Below are 19,897 nucleotides of genomic sequence, written 5' to 3' on the forward strand. Positions count from 1 at the left end.
ATGTATGAACATGTTATTTTTACGTGGAGAATCTTCTGCCTGTACTGGGGTGAAGACATTAGCATTCATTCCAGACTCTTTCTAGCAACCCACACTGCTCACCGTCCCCAGTACCAACTCCATGGTAGGGTTTTCACGTACGTTTATATTTCTCCTTCTGCCTCTCCCACTACACTTAGCACCAATTTCATATTGATCAGTGGATGGATGTGGCATTAACAGCCAAGAGCATTTCTAGAAGATGCTCAGTGAGCTTGCTCTAGGTAATAGACAATCATATGATACAGTGAGCCTCACTGATGATCAAGACAGAGAAGAAACAGATTTGGCAGAAATGATGCCGGTGATTAAACCAAAGATCAAATAGAATGATTACCCTGAGCTGATAGCAGGCTTCCTCTCATCTTCATATGAAAAGGATGTTCTAAATAAATGCCACAATATTCTTTGAGGTGGTATCATTTATAATGTCTCACTGTGTGTGTGTGTGCGCACGTGCACTCAGTCGTGTCCCACTCTTTGCAATCCCATGGACTGAGGCCCTCCAGGCTCCTCTGTCCATGGGATTCTGCAGGCAAGAATACTGGAGTGGGTTGCCATTTCCTATACCAGGCGATCTTCCCAACCCAGGGATCGAACCCACATCTCTTTCATCTCCTTCACCTCCAAGATTGGCAGGTGGATTTTCTTCTGTGGTTCTACCTGGGAGGCCCGTAATGTCTTGTTACATATTAGTTGCTCAGTCATGTCCGACTCTTTGCAACCCTGTGGACTATAGCCTGACAGGCTTCTCTGTCCATGGAATTCCTCAGGCAAGAATACTGGAGTGGATTTTCAATTCCGCCTCCAGGGTATCTTCCCAACCCAGGGATCGAACCCAGGTTTTCTGCATTGCAGGCAGATTCTTTACCATCTGAGCACCAGGGAAGCCCAATGTCTCATTAGGATGGTGTAAATTTTGATAAACTATTTATCCATCAGGGAGTTTATTTGAATACTTAACCCAAAACAGGATAAACTGAACTAAATTATCAGGTTAGGATATAAGTTGTAATTTTTATTCAGAGCAACAAGTGAAATCAATGTTCCCGTTTTTCCTCAGTCAGATTCTCTCCACTGGAAGTTTCTAGTCTTTTTCTCCTTTTCCCCCATCATTGGTTTCTTCTCCTATTTCTGCTTTCTCTTCCTCCTCTTCTCCCTGCACTGTCTTTATAGTTCAGGATCTGTATCCCCAGAACCACTGTCTGTATCCTTGCCCTTGGCACCAGCAGTGTTTCCAGTTTTCATGTTTCAGAACAGTTGTATTTACTTTGCCTCGATTTGATGAAGAGATGAAAAGATAGGGGCGGCTGCCTGCCTCTATGACCTGGAGAACAATGAGTATATGGCATACTAGGTTAAAGAACGATTGCATATGAGGGCTTGGAGGCACACAGGAAGACTAAACAGAGACGGAAATGAACCCGCTTCATTCTGAATCTGGTGTCTGGGGCCCAGTGCGCACCAAACCCGTGCATCTTTAGTGAGCAGCTTCAAGGAGATCGCTCTTTGCGGGACTGAGTAGGACCATGGCAGATTTCCAGGGCAGTCTGCCATGTATTCAGTAGGCAGATGGAGGCAGGAGTTTCTGGGGCCACCACTGTGTCATTTTGCCCAGTGTGTCACAGGAGCAGGAAAGCGTGTGGGTCTGCCCACATCTGCTTCAGCACATGCCTAGTCCATGAGCGGAACATGACATAGTCCCATTAGCTGGCATATTTGGCAATACCATCACCGTGCATTGCTCTAAAAATTCAAACAGCAATTTTTAAAATTTTACAATTTCAACAATACGTTTGTGTAATAACTAGATATTTTACCTAATTGACTGCAACACGGAATCTGAGCTAGAGTTAAACACTCTTTTAAATCAGCGGTTTTGTGTTTTCTGCTCTTAAGATTTTTATTATCATATCTATTGACAGTTTCTGTGTACAGACACAAAAGCATCCATTTTAATAATTTTATTTTAAATAGAAACCCTAATCTTAGTCAATTAGGATGCAAACACATAAATATTGTCTTCATTTTCCAGGATCCAGCCAAATGCATCATCTTCTATTTTAATATGAGCTGGATGACTATGATATTCTTTTGAATCTCTGCTCTTTACACTCTGTTATAGCTTCTCCTCCCGAACACAGATATGACTGTGGCTTCAGTCAGTCAATTCAGTCCCTCGGTTGTGTCCGACTCTTTGCGACCCCATGGACCGCAGCACGCCAGGCCTCCCTATCCATCGCCAACTCCCATAGTCTACCCAAACTCATCTCCATTGATTCGGTGGTGCCATCCAACCATCTCATCCTCTGTTGTCCACTTCTCCTGCCTTCAATCTTACCCAGCATCAGGGTCTTTTCAAATGAGTCTCCTTTTCACATGAGGTGGCCAAAGTATTGGAGTTTCAGCTTCAACATCAGTCCTTCCAATGAATATTCAGGCCTGATGTCCTTTAGGATGGACTGGTTGGATCTCCTTGCAGTCCAAGGGACTCTCAAGAATCTTCTCCAACACCACAGTTCAAAAACACTGTGGCTTATGGTATTAATACTATTCAGTGTATGATGTGCTAGAAGGATAATGACACACTTTCAGGTGAGCGTCCTCCCGCTGTGTCATCCTGAATGATACCACATGTTCATAGCATTGAAGGGCCTCTCTTCAGACAACAGATTTAAGGACATCACCAACCCCCATTCAAACCATGCTTTGGAGAAGAAACTTAAGGCATACATCTGGCTCGCCATGACTTGCTAACAGGAAAACGCTCTGCAGAGCCTGGCCGCTAGCCTGAGGTTCAGCCCCTGGAGCCCAGGGCAGCGTTGGCTCATCCCTCCAGACAGGCTGTAGGAGAAATCAGAGGAGGTCCCAGGAGACTCTGCCCAAAGACTGAGCCCTGGGATTCCACATCACAGGGGGTTACATGCTATAGACAAATGTTCTGCATCTCTTTACACCAGGAGCTAGAGGGGGAAGAAACTATAGTAAAAAGGAGAGAAAAAAATGGTTTTTATGTTCACCTAGGGTTTTCCAGGTGGTGCTAGTGGTAAAGAACCCCCCCGCTGCCAGTGCAGGAGATGTAAGAGACACAGGTTCGATCCCTGGGTCGGGAAGATCCCCTGGAGGAGGGCAAGACAACCCACTCCAGTATTCTTTCCTGGAGAATCCCATAGGCAGAGAAGCCTGGCGGTTTATAGTCCATGGGGTCACGAAGAGCTGGACAAGACTGAAGCGAGTTAACATGCATGCAGATATAAAGGAAATAGATTTTTAGTCACTGAAATGTTCCTGAGAAATATGTTTTCTTCACAAATAGAAGAAAATCTAATGCATATGTCTTGTTTTGGGCACCTTATGTAGCTCATTTACATCTCTTAAAAAACCAAAGAGGCAGGTACTGTTGTTATTCTTATTTCAGAGATGAAGAAACCAAGGCCGGAGAGGGTCAGTAACGTGCAGAAAGTCTCACAGCTGTGGGGCTTGACTCCCCAGCCACAGGGCTGCTTGCCTTTCTAACCATCTCTCATCCCGTAGTGTACATGGGTGCGTGCTCAGCCACTTCCACTGTGTCTGACTCTTTTGCAACCCTGTGGACTGTAGCCCACCAGGCTCCTTTGGCCTTGGAATTCTCCAGGCAAGAATACTAGAGTGGGTTACCATTCCCTTCTCCAGGGGATTTTCTCAACCCAGAGATCAAACCCATGTGTCCTGCATTTGCAAGCGGATTCTTTATCAACCGCACCACCTGGGAAGGCAACACAGCAAAGCATATAAAATCAACACTACTGAACTCTGCACTTACAAATGGTTAAGGGCTATTTGCAGGGCAGGAATAGAGACACAGACAGAGAGAACAGACGTGGACACAGTGGGGGAAGGGGAGGGTGGGGCGACTTGGGAGAGTAGCATTGACCTATGTGCATGACCACGTGTGAATAGACAGCTAGTGGGAAGCAGCTGTCTAATACAGGGAGCCCAACTCAGTGCCGGAGAAGGCGGTGGCACCCCACTCCAGTGCTCTCGCCCGGACAATCCCATGGACAGAGGGGCCTGGTGGGCTGCAGTCCATGGGGTCGCTAGGATTCGGACACGACTGAGTGACTTCCCTTTCACTTTTTACTTTCATGCATTGGAGAAGGAAATGGCAAACCACTCCAGTGTTCTTGCCTGGGGAATCCCAGGGACGGGGGAGCCTGGTAGGTTGCCGTCTATGGGGTCGTACAGAGTCGGACACGGCTGAAGCGACTTAGCAGCAGCAGCAGCAGCAGCAGCAACAACTCAGTGCTCTGTGATGACCTAGAGGGGTGGGATGAGTGAAGTGGGAGGGAGGCTCAAGAGGAAGGGGTTATAACTATGCATATAGCTGATTCCTCTTTTTTGTTGTATGGCAGAAACCCACACAACATTGTAACGTGATTATACTCCAATTTTTTTTTAAAGCCCTAAGAATGTTAAAAAAAAAAAAAAAGAGGGTAAATTTTATGTGTTTTTAACACGATTAAAAATAGTATTTTTATAATAAAAAGTAGAGCTTCTCCACGTGGGGGAAGCCCTCTCAGGACAGGATGAGGTACAGCCATCACCACGAGCCACAGCTGAGAGCGCTGGGTGTCATCTTCATAGGGACAGGTTCCAAACTACCGTATTGTGTGGTCCAGATGACCTCTTAGGATTAGCTGCATGTTGAGCAGTTTTCTACACAAATCACCTGAATTTCTGAAAACAGCTTCCTCACAGCTGTGATCTGAGACCCAACACCTCTGCCAGAGTCGTTTAATTAACTGGCGTATTTTTCCTTTACCAGAAGAATTTTTAAACATAATTTCAGGTCTCTCTTAAAGGACATACAAGCGTGTCGTAATTTGTCGTAGAAATTTAATGAATTTGTTCCCAGCTTGTAAGAAGAATGCCAACATGGTCTACTGGTCTCATGTGTGAAGAAGATCGGCGCATCTTGTGTTTTAAACATCCTTGAGAAACTTGACAAAAATACGTAAAATAGCAACGCGTTTCTTTTTCTTTCTCTCCGCTCTTAGCAATGCAGCAAGAAAGCATCTGCTTCTCTCCTGTGGCTTTTAAAGTCATCGGGCATCATCGCCAACCGGCCCTGGCCTCGGATCTCCCTGACGGTCATCACCACGGCCATCATATTGACCATGGCCGTGTTCAATATGGTGAGTCAGTCCTGGACGTGCCATGGCGTACATCTTGTGGGATTTGGTCCATCTCGCGGGATTTGGTCCATCTCGCGAGATTTGGTCCATCTCATGGGATTTGGCCCATCTCGTGGGATATGGTCTATCTCGTGGGATTTGGTCCATCTCGTGGCATATGGTCTTTCTCGTGGGATTTGGTCCATCTCATGGTATTTTGAAACCTTCCCCATAACTCCTTCGGTGACACCTATTGCTGCCTGTTTAAATTCAACATCCAACTGCTTTGCATAGGGGAAGGGTGCTTCCTGGGGAGGCCCCCAGGGAGGGAGGGAGACTCCTTCCAGCAGCTTCTCACCCCCTAGCTCGTCCTGACTCCAGCTATGGAAATGCCGCTGAATGTTAGCAGGCTAATCACCAGGGAGACCAGAATCAGCAAATTAGAGACTGCAGTGGGAACAGGGTGCTGCTCTGGGCTTTAAAGGGCCTGATTTCAGACATCACCATCACTCCCACCTTAACCAGCTGGGTGGTTTTGAAGAATTTTCATTAAAAGCTTCCACAGGCTCCACTTCACTTCTCATGAGAAAGCTGAGACTTTCTCGGTGAGAACTGACACTTCTCTGCTAAGGTGGATTTTTCAGGTAAATTAACTGATGCTCCTAGCACACTTAGGATGGCATCAGGTGTTTGGTAAGTACTGAACCAGGGGTTGCTCTTACCGTATCAATGTTTTTAGTGGTATATCCTTAAAAGCAGACACTTCGGTAATCAGTGCCGATTAAGACACATCCTTTCTATTATTCTCACGTCGTCACCATCGACCACCAGGCGTTCACTCAACAAAAGAAGAACATATATTGAGCATAAATACACACCTGGTACTTTACTAGATCCTCAGAACCCAAAGCGAGTTTGTCTCCTCGGAGTTTATGGCCAAATTTAGGAGACTGACAGCTGGGTAAAAGGTTATGAAAGAGTCTGACAGTGGAAGCGTGAGGGGCGGGTCAAGGACAGGGGAGCCGGGCCAGCAGGATGGAATTCTGAAAATGGACACAAGTAGTTTTCACCAGATGATGGAGGGAAGATCATGAGGACAGACGTTTAGCATCAGGACAAAGAGAGAAATATGTCCTAAGAAACAGCAAAAAATGAGGCTGAAGAAGTAGGCAGGGACCTTGACGGTTTGCTTGAGATCTGTCCTCAATGTTATACCATGGGTCACACGGTTTGTACGGACGCACCTGGAGATTCAGGTGAGGGTGATGCCAACTGGATGGGCAGATGGGCTGGGGTAGCAGTGGCCGGGGTGGACTGGCCCCCTCTTCTCCTTCACTCTGCCTCGAAGTCTGCCTTAAGGACACCCGGGAAGAAGGTGTCAGACAAGCACCAGCTTCCCTCCCTTCTTCCTCTTCCTGTCCATCAGGGCGGGGATGGTGTGCATTCCTGGTGTCCTCCCATGGGCTTAACAGCTGTGCTGGCTCCTCCCGCTTCCCCTGACTACACAGCCCAGCTCCCTCTAGCTCCCCTGAGAAGCACGGGCCCTAAGGTAGGTCTTTTTCCAATGCAAGGGCCATTGAGGAGTGTCCCTGCAACTGCTGTTTCCTTGGTACGCACCTGCTCAGCCTCAGAGCTCAGCTTGCAAAGAGGCTGCCCCCAGCTGGGCCTGTTCAGTAAGAACTGATGATGTCTGTTGGGAGGAAGGGCTCTGCAGTCAAGTCCGTGTAGATGGAAGACTTCCCGAGGACCAGCTGGCCCTTGGTCTTGGGTTCCCGTGTGGCGTTGTCCTGCTCTGTCGTGTTCACCATGGCAACGTCACCATCCTGGCCCTCCTCCGAGACTTCTCCCAGCCCATCTCCCCTCCCCGTGGACATGCACAGCACCCAAGGCCATCCTCCTGCGCCAAGGGTGATGACACCTTGCCCCAGGGATGAAGACCCTTTCTTCTAGATCTCAAGCATCCTTGGATCATGACAGCACTTATTTCCAACAAAGGCGTCATCAGGACTGACCAGGGAAGAGCTGGGACATGGTACCTGGTTTGGACAGGAAATTCCCTCAAGAATGATCCTACTCCAGAGGGATTTCAGATCTCAAGGGCTGGAGGGGATGTTGGCCGCCATCAGCCTGAGGCTTGTGTTCATGAGGCATCCCAACAACCACCCAAGGACTCTCTGCGTGACAACCCAAGGAGAGTGTAACTGTGGCCCCAGCGCGGTCAGCAGAGTTGGGGGTGGGAGTGGCCTCCTGGTGAGGAGCATGAGATGCAGAACTAAAGACTAGCCTGTCCTGGAAGAGCCCTTCAGCCAGCGGATCACTATCTGCTGGACTCCAGCCTTCCCACACGGGCAGTACCGTTGGCTATGGCATGTGAATACATCACCGCAGAGGAAGATGAACAGAGACACAGAGTGGCGGGAGCCTTGGAGAAACAGGGGCATTTCCTAAAGCAGGTTCCTCGTGCTGGACTTCGTAGCAAGCATGTGTGCGTTAGTCCTGCTGCTCTGGGGGCCAACTCTCTGGGAAAAAGAGCCAGCTGGCTCCAGGAAGAGCTCAGTGAAGCGAGCTGTAGGGGAACAACTTGGAAAGAGTGGACTTCACCATGAAGTGGGGTGGCGCAGGGAGAAGCAGAGCATCCTTGAAGGAAAACATGAGTTAGAGCTCTGAGGAGTTCTCATACACCCAAGTGTGTGTCCTGTGCCCCCCGGCCCTTATCATTAAGCTTCTTGATCCCTTTGGAGAGTTTCCCTGATGGATCATTGAGTAAAGAGTCTACCTGCCAATGCAGTAGGCACAGAAGACCCAGGTTCGATCCCTGGGTCAGGAAGATCCCCTGGAGAAGGGAGTGGCAACCCACTCCAGTATTCTTGCCTGGAAAATCCCACGTACAGAGGAGTCTGGTGGCTTACAGTCCAAAGGTGTCACGAAGAGTCAGACACACCCGAGCGACTAAACACAGCACACATCCCTTCAAAGTGTGTTCACTCACCTGTGTGTTCACCTGTGCACGCATCCTGAAAGTTGACACAACATTTAACACAGCATCACACACCTGATGGTGAGGTCTTTTTTTTTTTTTTTTTCTTGCATCCCAGGAAAGCACCTTCTATACAAGGAAGGGCCATTCCACAGTTACTAAATGAGAGAAGAATGAATGAATGAAAACGTTTTTTATGAAATCTGGTTTGACCTTATAAAACCAGGATTCATCACCTAATTTTTAAAGACAGAATTGAAATGGGAAACAAATCTGATGTGAAAGCTGGTTGTATTTCTCCTAGGATAATTAGTGATTGACAGGCAGTTCAGTCACCGTCTATAAATGTTTGATGAGCTCTGACTCTTTGGAACCCTATGGACTATAGCCCACCAAGTTCCTCTGTCCATGAAGTTTTCCAAGCAAGAATACTGGAGTGGGTTGCCGTGTCCTCCTCCAGGGAACCTTCCCCACCCAGGGATAGAACCTGGGTCTCCTGCATTGCAGGCAGATTCTTTACCGTCTGAGCCACCAGGAAGCCACCGATTAACACATTTTTACAGTAACTGCTGGGAAGATCCCCTGGAGAAGGGAACGGCTACCCTCTCCAGTATTCTGGCCTGGAGAATTCCATGGACTATACAGTCCATGGGGTTGCAAAGAGTCAGACACAACTGAGTGACTTTCACTTTCACAGTAACTGCAATCCCTTTGGAGTGAAGAAATGCATTTTGTGTACCCAAAATATGTCTTCCAGTGTCATTTTCCTTCCTCAAAAAGAAAGAAGTGCATTGCCAAGTGAGGTAGAGAAGTCTATGGAGGACACAATAAAAGTCTGATGGATCAACTTTGAGAAAGAATGAAATGAGGCTCAGCGCACTGGGATGCCTCCTATAGGACTAGAGCCTTGGAGCAAGGAAAAGACTTAAGTTACTTGTTCCTGTCCATTATTTTTCTCGATACCTGATGAATTTAGTGGTTCTTCCCCATCCAGAGGCTCTTATTTTTGTTTCAAGGAAGTATCACAAAACAGTACAAAATCCAACATTAGGCAGAGAGAAGAAATACTTTTCCTAGTTAGTGGGTTTTCTTATCATGTCTTATTCATCACGGGAAGGACTGGTCCTTCAGGTGCCGTCTCTGATCACATCTGATGACTTACAGAGAAATGTTCTCCAGCTACTAGCTCCCCAGCCACTTGAGTTTTGACTGCATAAGGCAGACACAAGGTCCAGTGTTCCTAGCCCCACTGCGGCGTGCTGTGACCTCCCTGGGGTCACACGCATCCCCAGGGGGTGCCAGGCAAGGGAAGTGGGCTCCAGGACCCTTGCTCACATTCAGGAAAGATGGCTCCTCCCACTGGGAAGGTGGGTACCAGTCTTGACCTGTATGTGGTTAGATGCTCTCAGTGGTTTTCCTAGCTCTACTTGAAAAATCTCCATCCTCAGGAGGCTACTATTAAATGCAGTAGAGCTTTTAAACTTGTCCTGGTACTTCTTTTAAGAATACAATTTCTAGACTAACAGCCCTACTCCCAAGTTGTAGCTTTGCTATTTGTTAGCAGTGATTAACCCAGTGAAGCTAATCCTGGCCCTGGACTAACATTCCAAGGGGAAGAGGAGCTCTTTTGTTCAGGGCTTAGGGGAGGGGCTGCCTTCCTGAGCAAGCTTTCCTTAAGGCACTGGGTGTGCGCATGCTCAGTTGCTCAGTCGTGTCCACCTCTTTGAAACCTCATGAAATGTAGCCCGCCAGGCTTCTCTGTCCATGGGATTCTCCGGGCAAGATTACTGGAGTGGGTCGCCATTTCTTCCTCCAAAGGATCTTCCCGACCCAGGAAGTGAACCCACGTCTCCTGAATATCCTGCGTTGGAGGTTGCGGTCTTTACCGCTGAGCCTGGGAAGCCCTAAGTCACTGGGAAGAAGATGTACTTCCATTCAGGGAAGGTCATCATTTTAGGCACAGCACATTCAGACCCTCTTCTGCGGCTCCTGTGATGTTGGAGTGTTCTTTTAGGGTAAAGGACAAAATGCTTTCCTCTTCTTCCCCTTCCCCCCATCTCTTTTTCTGTTTTCAGTGCTTGTTGCTTTTCCTTTGGGGAAACTCTGTATGTATAACAGAGTCTATCATTTTAACCGTGGTTGAGTGTACCTTCAGGGCATTCGGGGTATCTGCAGCTTTGTGCTCTGCTCACCCTCTCCATTTCCAGAACTTTGTCATCGTCTCACACAGAAGCTCTGTTCCCGTGAACAACGACTTCCGCTCACCCCCAGCCCCTGGTAAGGTCTACTCTGCTTTCTGCCACGATGAACTTGCCCACCCTAGAAAACCTCATACACATGAGATGACATGCTGTTAGTCTCTTTGTGTCTGGCTCATTCCACTTCGGATAACGTGTTTAAGGTTCTCATTTTCTTTTTGATGCCCGGTCCCTTCACAGCAGGGAAAAACTCCTGGTTTGCCCTGGATTTTTCCAGCCAGTGGTAAACAGCCCTTATTAAACTGCTTTTCTGTCACCACCTGCCATCACCTTCTTTCCCTCGGGAGAGAGAGAAGCTGCAGGGGTGATGTGAGGATCGAGGCCCCCCTGCCAGCGCCCTCTGCTCCTGACTGTGTGGACGGGCCCCTTCATGCTGAGCCTCCATGTGGATTTTCAGTCACTAATGTTTCTCCCGAGCTGAAGTCTCAGAGCCCTTGTAAGAGCCAGGGTCAATAGAGATGGTGTTCTTTACCTCTCACTACACACTAACGTCAGAGAAGGCAATGGCAACCCACTCCAGTGTTCTTGCCTGGAGAATCCCATGGACAGAGGAGCCTGGTGGGCTGCAGTCCATGGGGTCGCTAAGAGTCGGACACCACTGAGCGACTTCACTTTCACTTTTCCCTTTCATGCATTGGAGAAGGCAATGGCAACCCACTCCAGTGTTCTTGCCTGGAGAGTCCCATATAAAGAGGAGCCTGACACAGTCCAGAGGGTGACAAAGAGTTGGACACAGCGGAAGTGACTTAGCGTACATGTGCACACTAACATAAATGACAAAATGTCCAGGTCAGCTTTTTTTAAAACGAATTGTGGGATATTACCAGGACATTTTAAATACCACACTCCAGTAAAAAGTAGAGAAAGCCAACCAGTTATCCTGACTTTTTTTTTCCCACATAGCTAGAGACCTCTGTGTGTTTTGTTCCATTTTCGTTCTCCACTGGCTATTCAGAGCCGTGTCTGAGAAGCTCGAATCCTCTGCCATTTTTTTCTGACATTTTGACGCTTTCATCACGTGATGCTTCCCAAAATTCTGCACCTTTTCCGAGAAACTGCCCAGAGAATAATTATAAATAGCCCAGCTTTGTGAGCCACCTAGACACAGAGTTAGCCAGGGTTAACTAGTGGTTAATTGATAATCTAATTCTAATTGGTTAATTACTTCTAACTCCAACCAAATGACAAGCAATGATGTTATCGGGCACAAGCACGGTATTAAATTGCACGTTCACAATTTCATATTACTTGAAAAACATAATTTTGAGATGCTTTACGTTGTCTGGGAAATGTAGCATTTGGAAGGAGGGCTTAAAATATGCACTTAATTGGGATATCTTGTCCGGGATAAACATTTTCCCAACTAGGACAAAGGTTGTAGAAATACTAAAATAGGTCCAGAGAGGAGTTCCCCCAAATAATTATGAAACTAGAAATGCATTCTGTGCAGAAAACTGTGGCACCTTAACCAAGGAAGGAGAAGGATGTGGGACTGATAACCCTCAAGCCTGGCCTGGCTGTAATTAGGAGTTTGTTATTTTTAAGTGGCTAAGGAGACGGAAGAGGAAAATCGGTTCCAAACTGCAGTGTGAAGCCGCAGAGACAGGATGAGGAGGCCTTGATTTTAGGGGTAGTTAATTAAACACTAGAAAAAAGTAGCTGAAGGGGGTTAATGAAGCATTCCTGAATGTGGTGATTAAAGTTCTCCACTGCTTTTCAAGTTCAACCATCCTACTATTGCAGAGCCTTCTTGCAAGACAAAGCTTTCACAGGATATATTATTACTCATTTATTTTCTTCTTTTTATGCTGATATAATTAAGAAAGGTTTTTCTTTCATTATTTTAAGATCTCAGATTCCCGAGACTAGTAACCTATCAATCTAAACAGTCTCCTTCTATTTGTTGTTTCCTTTAGTATTTAAATCAAATGTATGTTGGGTCTGTCAAATCTAAATTTTTACATTTTGGAGTCTTGTATTTGGCCAGCAATTACTCCATTTTTTTCCTGTTATATTTTCCCCAAATAATCAGCACATTTATATTTCATCCAAGGTTTGTAACGTTTTAATAAATTATTTAGTATTAATAGTAAATAATAATATCTCCTGGCATGCTGCAGTCCATGGGGTCGCAAAGAGTTGGACACAACTTAGCAACCAAACAACAACAATTCGTAAATAAAGAAATCTACATTTATTTGACTTTTAAATTAGTATTTTGCAGCATTTTATCAAAATATATAATGGGCAGAAACACTGTGTCTAGAACCATTCTTGGAATCTGAGAGGAAATGTTCTCAACAATATATTAAACAAATGCCTTCTTATTTACCTAAGTAAATTGCTGGAGGTCTTTGACAAGAAGCCAGCCATCAAAGGGACAAACAAAAGCAGCGGCAGAAACTGTGCAAGGAAGCTTTCCTCTCTAGACCTTGAGCATGGATGGTGAGCCCTGCGCAGAAAGCCTTGCCTAGTTTCATGGAGTAGAGGGATATCTTTCATGAGAGAACCTGGCCCATGATTCTCTGCTTCATCTTCACTGAGCAGTTGTCTGACCCGCAGTCACAGGATAGGAAGTGACTGATGCTAAGCAATCTGTATGGAAGCTTCTCCAGGAAAGAGAGAGACAGAGAGAAACAGAGGAGAGCTGGTGAGCGAAGGAGAGAAACAGAAAGAAAGAGATTGAATTTTTCCTTCCTTGCTAACTGACTGACTTTCCTTCTGGGTGCTGCTGTTGGTACCCACTATTGTTGTTTAGTCCTAAGTCGTGTCCAACTCTTTGTGACCCCATGGACTGTAGCCCACCAGGCTCCTCTGTCCATGGGATTTCCCCGGCAAGAATGCTGGAGTAGGTTGCCATTTCCTTCTCCTGGGGATCTCCCTGACCCTGGGATCAAACCTGCATGTCTGGCTTTGTAGGCAGATTCTTTACTGCTGAGCCAGTGGGAAAGTCCCTATAAGAGCTAATCATATTTATTTTCTCAGGATTGCTTCCTTTTTAAATTAGGACCTCCTTTCCAATAGTCCTGAGAGCATCCTTCTCTCCCATTTTACCCCTCGTGATCCTGAGCTGCCAAGCACTCACAAATAGTAGAGGCAAATGTTGGTGTCAGCTATTGCATGTTTCCCATAAAATTAGTTTATTTTCTTAAGATACAAAATTCAGGAGACTCCACTGATGCGTTTGGTGAAGATGATGAAGATACTGCAAAAACACAGAGTGAAGACCCCCATCTCGTGATGGAGAGTTGACTGTGTGTGTGCGTGGCAATGACAGTCCCCAATGTCATTCTAACCACGCTCTCTTCCCTGCGCTTGGCTCATTTTAAATTCCTGCTTAACAGAGGTGCTTCTCTTTTCCTTAACATCAGTCCGGGAGTTCTGGAATTCACTGTGCAGTGAGGAGCACAGTAAGAGTTCCTTACTTATTCGATAGAGATTTCCAAAGCCTCAAAGAGAAGATGAAGGGATTAGCAGTGAAGTAAAGAGGCTGAACGGTCCCCACAACACTGCTCAATGAGCCGAAGAAACATGTCCTTAGTAAGCTGAGCCCCCACCTGCTAACCCTTTACTCCGTTGCACTGATTCATTCCAGCAACATTTTCTTTGCAGTTTTTCCTGAGTGACTCAGAGGAAACAATTCTTCCGACTGCCAACGCTTCCAACACGAGTCTTTCTGGCGCAAGTAACCAGGCAGCGATTCTGCGTGCGCAAAATTTGTTTTTCCTGCCGGTAAGCACATCTCCCTGGTTCTTGTTGTTTTTATTGTTTTCCTGTGTGCTGTTACCGATTCAATGGCGTGCCTTCCACTTCCTCTTCCGCCGTAGACTTTATTCTCCTTGTTTAGATTCTGTACCTGAGTCTGTCCTGACGGGGTAAAAATTGCCAGCCTTTGATGGAAAACTCCCAGCCAGTGGAAACTGATTAGACCACATGGACAAACTTCCCATGGCATTTTGAGGCTCTCGCAGATGACTTTGTGCCTGATTCTCTTAATGCTACATGTTCCTCTTTTTCCTGACTTATGTTTGATTTACAATGTTGTGTTAGTTTCTGGTGTTCAGCAAAGTGATTCAGTTTTACAGATATATATTCTTTTCCATCATGGTTTATTACATATATATTCTTTTCCCTTATGGTTTATTACAGAATATGGAATATAATCCCCCAAGCTATACAATAGGACCTTGCTGTTTATCCATTCTATGCATACTAGTTTGTATCTGCTAACCCCAAACACCCCATGTAACCCTTTCCCACCCTGGCAACCCTAAGTCTGTGTTCTGTGTCTGTGAGTGTGTTTCGGTTTTGTAGTTCATTTGCATCGTATTTTAGATTCCGCATATAAGTGATAGCATCTGGTATTTGTTTTTCTCTGTCTGACTTACTTCAGAATGATCATCTTAGTGATGATCTGACTTAGAATAACCTGACTGACTTAGTATAATCCTCTCTGGGTGCATCCACGTAGCTGCAAATGGCATTGTTTCATCTTTTTCATGCCTGAGTAGTATTCCATTGGGTATACATGCTCCACATCTTTATCCATTCACGTATGGATGGGCATTTAAGTTGTTTCCGTGTCTTGGCTACTAGAAATAGAGCATGTGTCCTTTTGAATTATAGTTTTGTCTGGATATAGGCCCAGGAGTGGGATTGCTGGACCATGTGGCATTTTTAGTTTTCTGAGGAGCCTCCATACGGTTCTGCATCGCGACGGCACGACATTTTATAGCGTGCACCCCAGCATGTCACTTTCAGTTGTATGTCACTGAATTTCTGGGTGTGTTTCTTACAGATTTCACTAATTGCTCCATGAATTAGCTTCCTGACTCTGTGATGACTGGGTCCGAAGCTCATATTTCTTCTTCTTTGAATGCAAATGCCATCCAGTGATTATATATCAAATAATCCTTACTAACAACCCATTTTAACCAAGGTCCAGAAGGGCCTAGATTGAAATTTCAAAACTTACTAACACATCAGTCTTTTTAAGTGAAAAGAACTAAATTAGTTATTTACTGCTTAACGACTTCTTTCTTCTATGAATTTTGTGTGGAAAAAAAAAATAATTTTGATACTCTTCTTTCTGAATAGTCATCTAAAAGTAACATACACTTAGTTTGTCTCCCATAGCTTCAAGAGTGCTAGATGAACTATTCTAGACTCATGGAAATTTGTCACTTAAGATGTATATTTTTAAATTTTTCTACTGGTTTCTTAAATTCCATCAACTATAGCAGTGAAGTCTCCTTTCTTCACTTTGCTTTTGCACTTTGCTTTTGTTGATTTATCCCCTTGATATTAGGCATTGATCCTTTTCCCCATCTCATCATTTCAGTTTTCTGGGATGCTCAAAGGTCTGTGTACAGAGAGTAGGGGCATCTGGTGCTCTTTAAGCTGTGACTGTTTCAGTGGCCAGCTGTCCAAAGTCCATAACAGGGTCCACGCAGGCTCAGGAAGAGAGGACAATATAAGCTTCATCCCTTTTCCCTGGGGTCCTGGCCTTCATTTTCAGCAGTGCTGTGAACCCAGTGAGGATTAGGCAGCATCTTTTCTATTTTAGTTATGTGAGGGATGAGATACGTGACGAGGGTTTACTAGCTGTGACCTCACCATGGGCAGTTTGGAGCCCCCTTCTTTAGAGAAAGATTTAAACTCCCTGTGTGGTCTGGCTCGTTCTCCTTGGATGAATGTTGTTACCTGGTCCATCAACCCTTGGAAGGAGGATGTGCCTCAGAGCCATCCCCATGCCTTGTTCATAAGACACTTGCTCCTTGGAAGAAAAGCTATGCCCACACTAGACAGTGTGTTAAAAAGCAGAGACATCACTAGGCTGACAAAGGACAGTATAGTCAAAGCTATGGTTTTTCCGGTAGTTATGCATGGATATAAGAGTTGGACCATAAAGAAGACTGAGCGCCAAAGAATCAATGCTTTTGAACTGTGGTGCTGGAGAAGACTCTTGAGTCCCTTGGACAGCAAAGAGATCAAACCAGTCAGTCCAAAAGGAAATCACCTCTGAATATTCACTGGAAGGACTGATGTCGAAGCTGAAAGTCCAATACTTTGGCCACCTGATACAAGGAACTGACTCATTGGAAAAGACCTTGATGCTGGGAAAGATTGAAGGTGGGAGGAGAAGGGGGCCACAGAGGATGAGATGACTGGATAGCATCATCGACTCAACAGACATGTGTTTGAATGAACTGCAGGAGATGGTGAAGGACAGGGGAGCCTGGCGTGCTGTAGTCCATGGGGTCACAAAGAATCAGACTTGCCTAACTGGCCGAACAGCAACAAATTCCGCTTCTCGTTCACTTAGGCTGAACTATCAAAAACCTGAATTCTAATCATTGTTTTCAGCATAGTTTTAGCAGCAAAATCCTTTTTAAAATCAAATCTTACACACAGCCCCACTTGATAGCAATAAAAGCACAATTCACGTGGCTTCACGTGGGCCACGCACTGCTCTGTGCTGTCTGCTTTCATTACATGCTTCAGTCTCCACAGGAATTATTAAAGCAGGCCTTGTCATCCTCCTTACCTTCAGTCACCTATTCAGAGGACAGGCATGCCTTTAATGATTGGTACCAATAAGTTCCTTTGTGAGTGGAAGGGTGAGACCCTGAGTAGGAACCTTGCCAGGTGCCAGGTGATTTCATGGCTTTTTTGGAGCAGTTTTGTAAGACAAGTGTGACTGCTGACTAAAGAGCAAGGATTCTCTAACTCTTGGTAAGGACAGATACTTTTGAAAAATCTAATAGTGGATGGGCCCCAAAATGAACAACAAAAAAAGACGACATACAAAGTACAAGCCCATGTTTTATTTGATTCACCAGAAAGACACCTGCCCGGTCAGGTTGCTGGGCACATGCCCACAGGCAAGGAGGCCCCCTGAGGACCCTCAGACAGTTGGAGGGCTCCCTGAGCTGCTTTCACAGGCGGTCCCAGTACTGATGGCCATGTGTCACTGAGCCTCACACCCCACCCGCCCTCTAAGGACAATACTTACTCATTAAGTATGTACATAAGTAATTTAAATCATTAAGGTAATAAAAGAACCTGGTGAAAAAGGGAAAAGACCATGACGCTGGGAAAGATTGAGGGCAGGAGGAGAAGGGGACGGCAGAGGATGAGATGGTTGGATGGCATCACCAACTCAATGGACCTGAGTTTGAGCAAGCTCTGGGAGATAGTGAAGGACAGGGAAGCCTGATGTGCTGCAGTCCATGGGGTTGCAAAGAGTCAGACTTGACTTAGCGAGTGAACAACACGGTAATAATGGCAAAGTGCGCTATAATGAGGCTGGTTTCAAAGCCCAGGCCACCTCACCCTTTGCTTTAGGGAGACTGAGTTGGTGGTGCCCGTCCTCTCTGTCCCAAGAGTGAAAAGTACCCAAAGTGAAAGTCGCTCAGTCATCCTGACTCTTTGCAAACCCTTGAACTATATAGTCCTTGGAATTCTCTAGGCCAGATTACTGGGGTGGGTAGCCTTTCCCTTCTCCAGGGGATCTTCCCAACCCAGGGATTGAACCCAGGTCGCCCACATTGCAGTTGGATTCTTTACCAGCTGAGCCACCAGGGAAGCCCAAGAACACTGGAGTGGGGAGCCTGTCCCTTCCCCAGCAGGTCTGCCCGACCCAGGATTCAAACAGGGGTCTCCTGCATCACAGGCAGATTCTCTACCAGCTGAGCTACCAGGGAAGCTCTTCTGTCTCCCAGACTGGAGTCCACAGTTCCTCTCCACCAGCTCAACTGGCCCATCGGGATGTGTTTCCTAGGCTCCTTTCCTCTTCCTGTTCTCTGTCGTTAAAAGGGTCAGTGGTCAGAACAGTGGAGAACTGACTTGATGTCATTGCTGCCAAAGAAACTGTGCTTACAGACCTTCAGCATCCCCAAGCCTGCTGCCACCCATCATGGCTCCCGGCCAAGGGGTGCTTTCCTTCGCAAGGACTGACCTGATTGTTCTGGGTCCTCAGGGAATTAATTGCTGGTCTTCCTTCTGAAGCTGAGATTCCAGGTCTCAGTGGTCATGGTAGGGATCTGCGTTGATGCTGCATGGGTGCCTTTCACAGGGAAGGGAGAACACTGGTGGGAAGGCTGCAGCCTGTTTTTTCTACTTTCCTTTCTTCCCCAAGAACAAGACTGAGGCACTGGTAGCCTTTCCCAGCTGTTGTTCAGTCGCTAAGTTGTGTCCAACTCCTTGCGACCCCATTGACTGCAACATGCCAGGCCTCTCTGTCCTTCATTGCCTCCTGGAGTTTGCTCCAGCTCATGTCCATTGAGGTTAGTGATGCTATCTAACCATCTCATACTCTGCTGCCCCCTTCTCCTTTTGCCCTCAGTCTTTCCCAGCACCAGGGTCTTTTTCAGTAAGTTACCTCCTTGCATCAGGTGGCCAAAGTATTGGAGCTTCAGCTTCAGCATCAGTCCTTCCAATGAATATCAGGACTGATTTCCTTTAGGATTGACTGGTTTGATCTCCCTGCTGTCCAAGGGATTCTCAAGAATCTTCTCCAGCACCACAGTTCAAAAGCATCAATTCTTTGGTGCTCAGCCTTCTTTACAGACCAACTCTCACCAAGGGCTGACTGTAAATGACCTTGGCTGGGGAAATAAAAGAGCTAGAATGACAAAAATAAGCAGCTTATACATGGTGTATCCCTTATAATGAAACTAAAATGGAGCCGCTTACACCCTGGGCTGTTTCTTAAAGGCAGGATTTATCAAACATCAGTCAGATCTGTTTTATTGAAATGATTCAACTTTACTGAGAGCTGCTTCTGCTGCAGTAATGCTGAGATGGTAGCTCACCCTTCTTTAAGCCAGCCCCTTGATCCAGCAGACAAAGGCTTTGTAAGAACGAAAACCGTTTCCACTTGGCGGGCACCTCCTGGCCTGCAGGGCGGTGAGCTCCAAGCTTTGCGTGCTCTCCTCAGTGATCTAGAAGAAGGACATTGCCCTCATTCTTCAGATGAGCACACTGACAGAAGCAAGTCAGGTCACTGGCCTGAAGTGACTCAGCTGATGACTGGTTGGAGCCCAACTGAATCCAGGGCTGTGCTGCCTTGATGATGTCCACTGTGGTTAACAGAAGAATGCTCACACAAGCGGGCCTGCTGGTTCCCTCCCGTGAACCACAAAAGGTGGACCATGCCCGGCCTCTTCCTCACACTGGGGTCTTCAGTTTCTTCGGGTGCCTGTCCACTTCCAGGGTACTCACGACTCACCGGGATCAAAGATTTTTGTGTGTGCTTACTTGCTCAGTTGTGTCTGACTCTCTGTGACCCCCATGGACTGTAGCCCACTGCTCTGTCCAGGGGGATTCTGCAGGCAAGAATACTGGAGTGGGTTACCACGTCCTCCTCCAGGGAATCTTCCAGCCCAGGGACTGAACCCAAGTCTCCCACATTGCTGGTGGATTCTTTAGCATCTGATCCACCAGAGAAGATCCCCTGGACAAGGCTC

General features: G+C 46.4%; 1 protein-coding gene across 1 annotated transcript in view; it reads left to right on the top strand.

The window, feature by feature from the left end:
* ADCY2 (adenylate cyclase 2) overlaps positions 1-19,897 on the top strand; it is a 474,101-nt gene that overhangs the window by 398,543 nt on the left and 55,661 nt on the right. Inside the window, exons 16-17 of the mRNA XM_040262372.1 lie at positions 5,076-5,213; positions 14,040-14,159. Coding sequence (XP_040118306.1) covers positions 5,076-5,213; positions 14,040-14,159 — 258 coding nt within the window. The remainder of the gene's footprint in view (positions 1-5,075; positions 5,214-14,039; positions 14,160-19,897) is intronic.

Source organism: Oryx dammah, unplaced genomic scaffold, assembly GCF_014754425.2.
Source record: "Oryx dammah isolate SB20612 unplaced genomic scaffold, SCBI_Odam_1.1 HiC_scaffold_20, whole genome shotgun sequence".
Taxonomy (NCBI): domain Eukaryota; kingdom Metazoa; phylum Chordata; class Mammalia; order Artiodactyla; family Bovidae; genus Oryx; species Oryx dammah.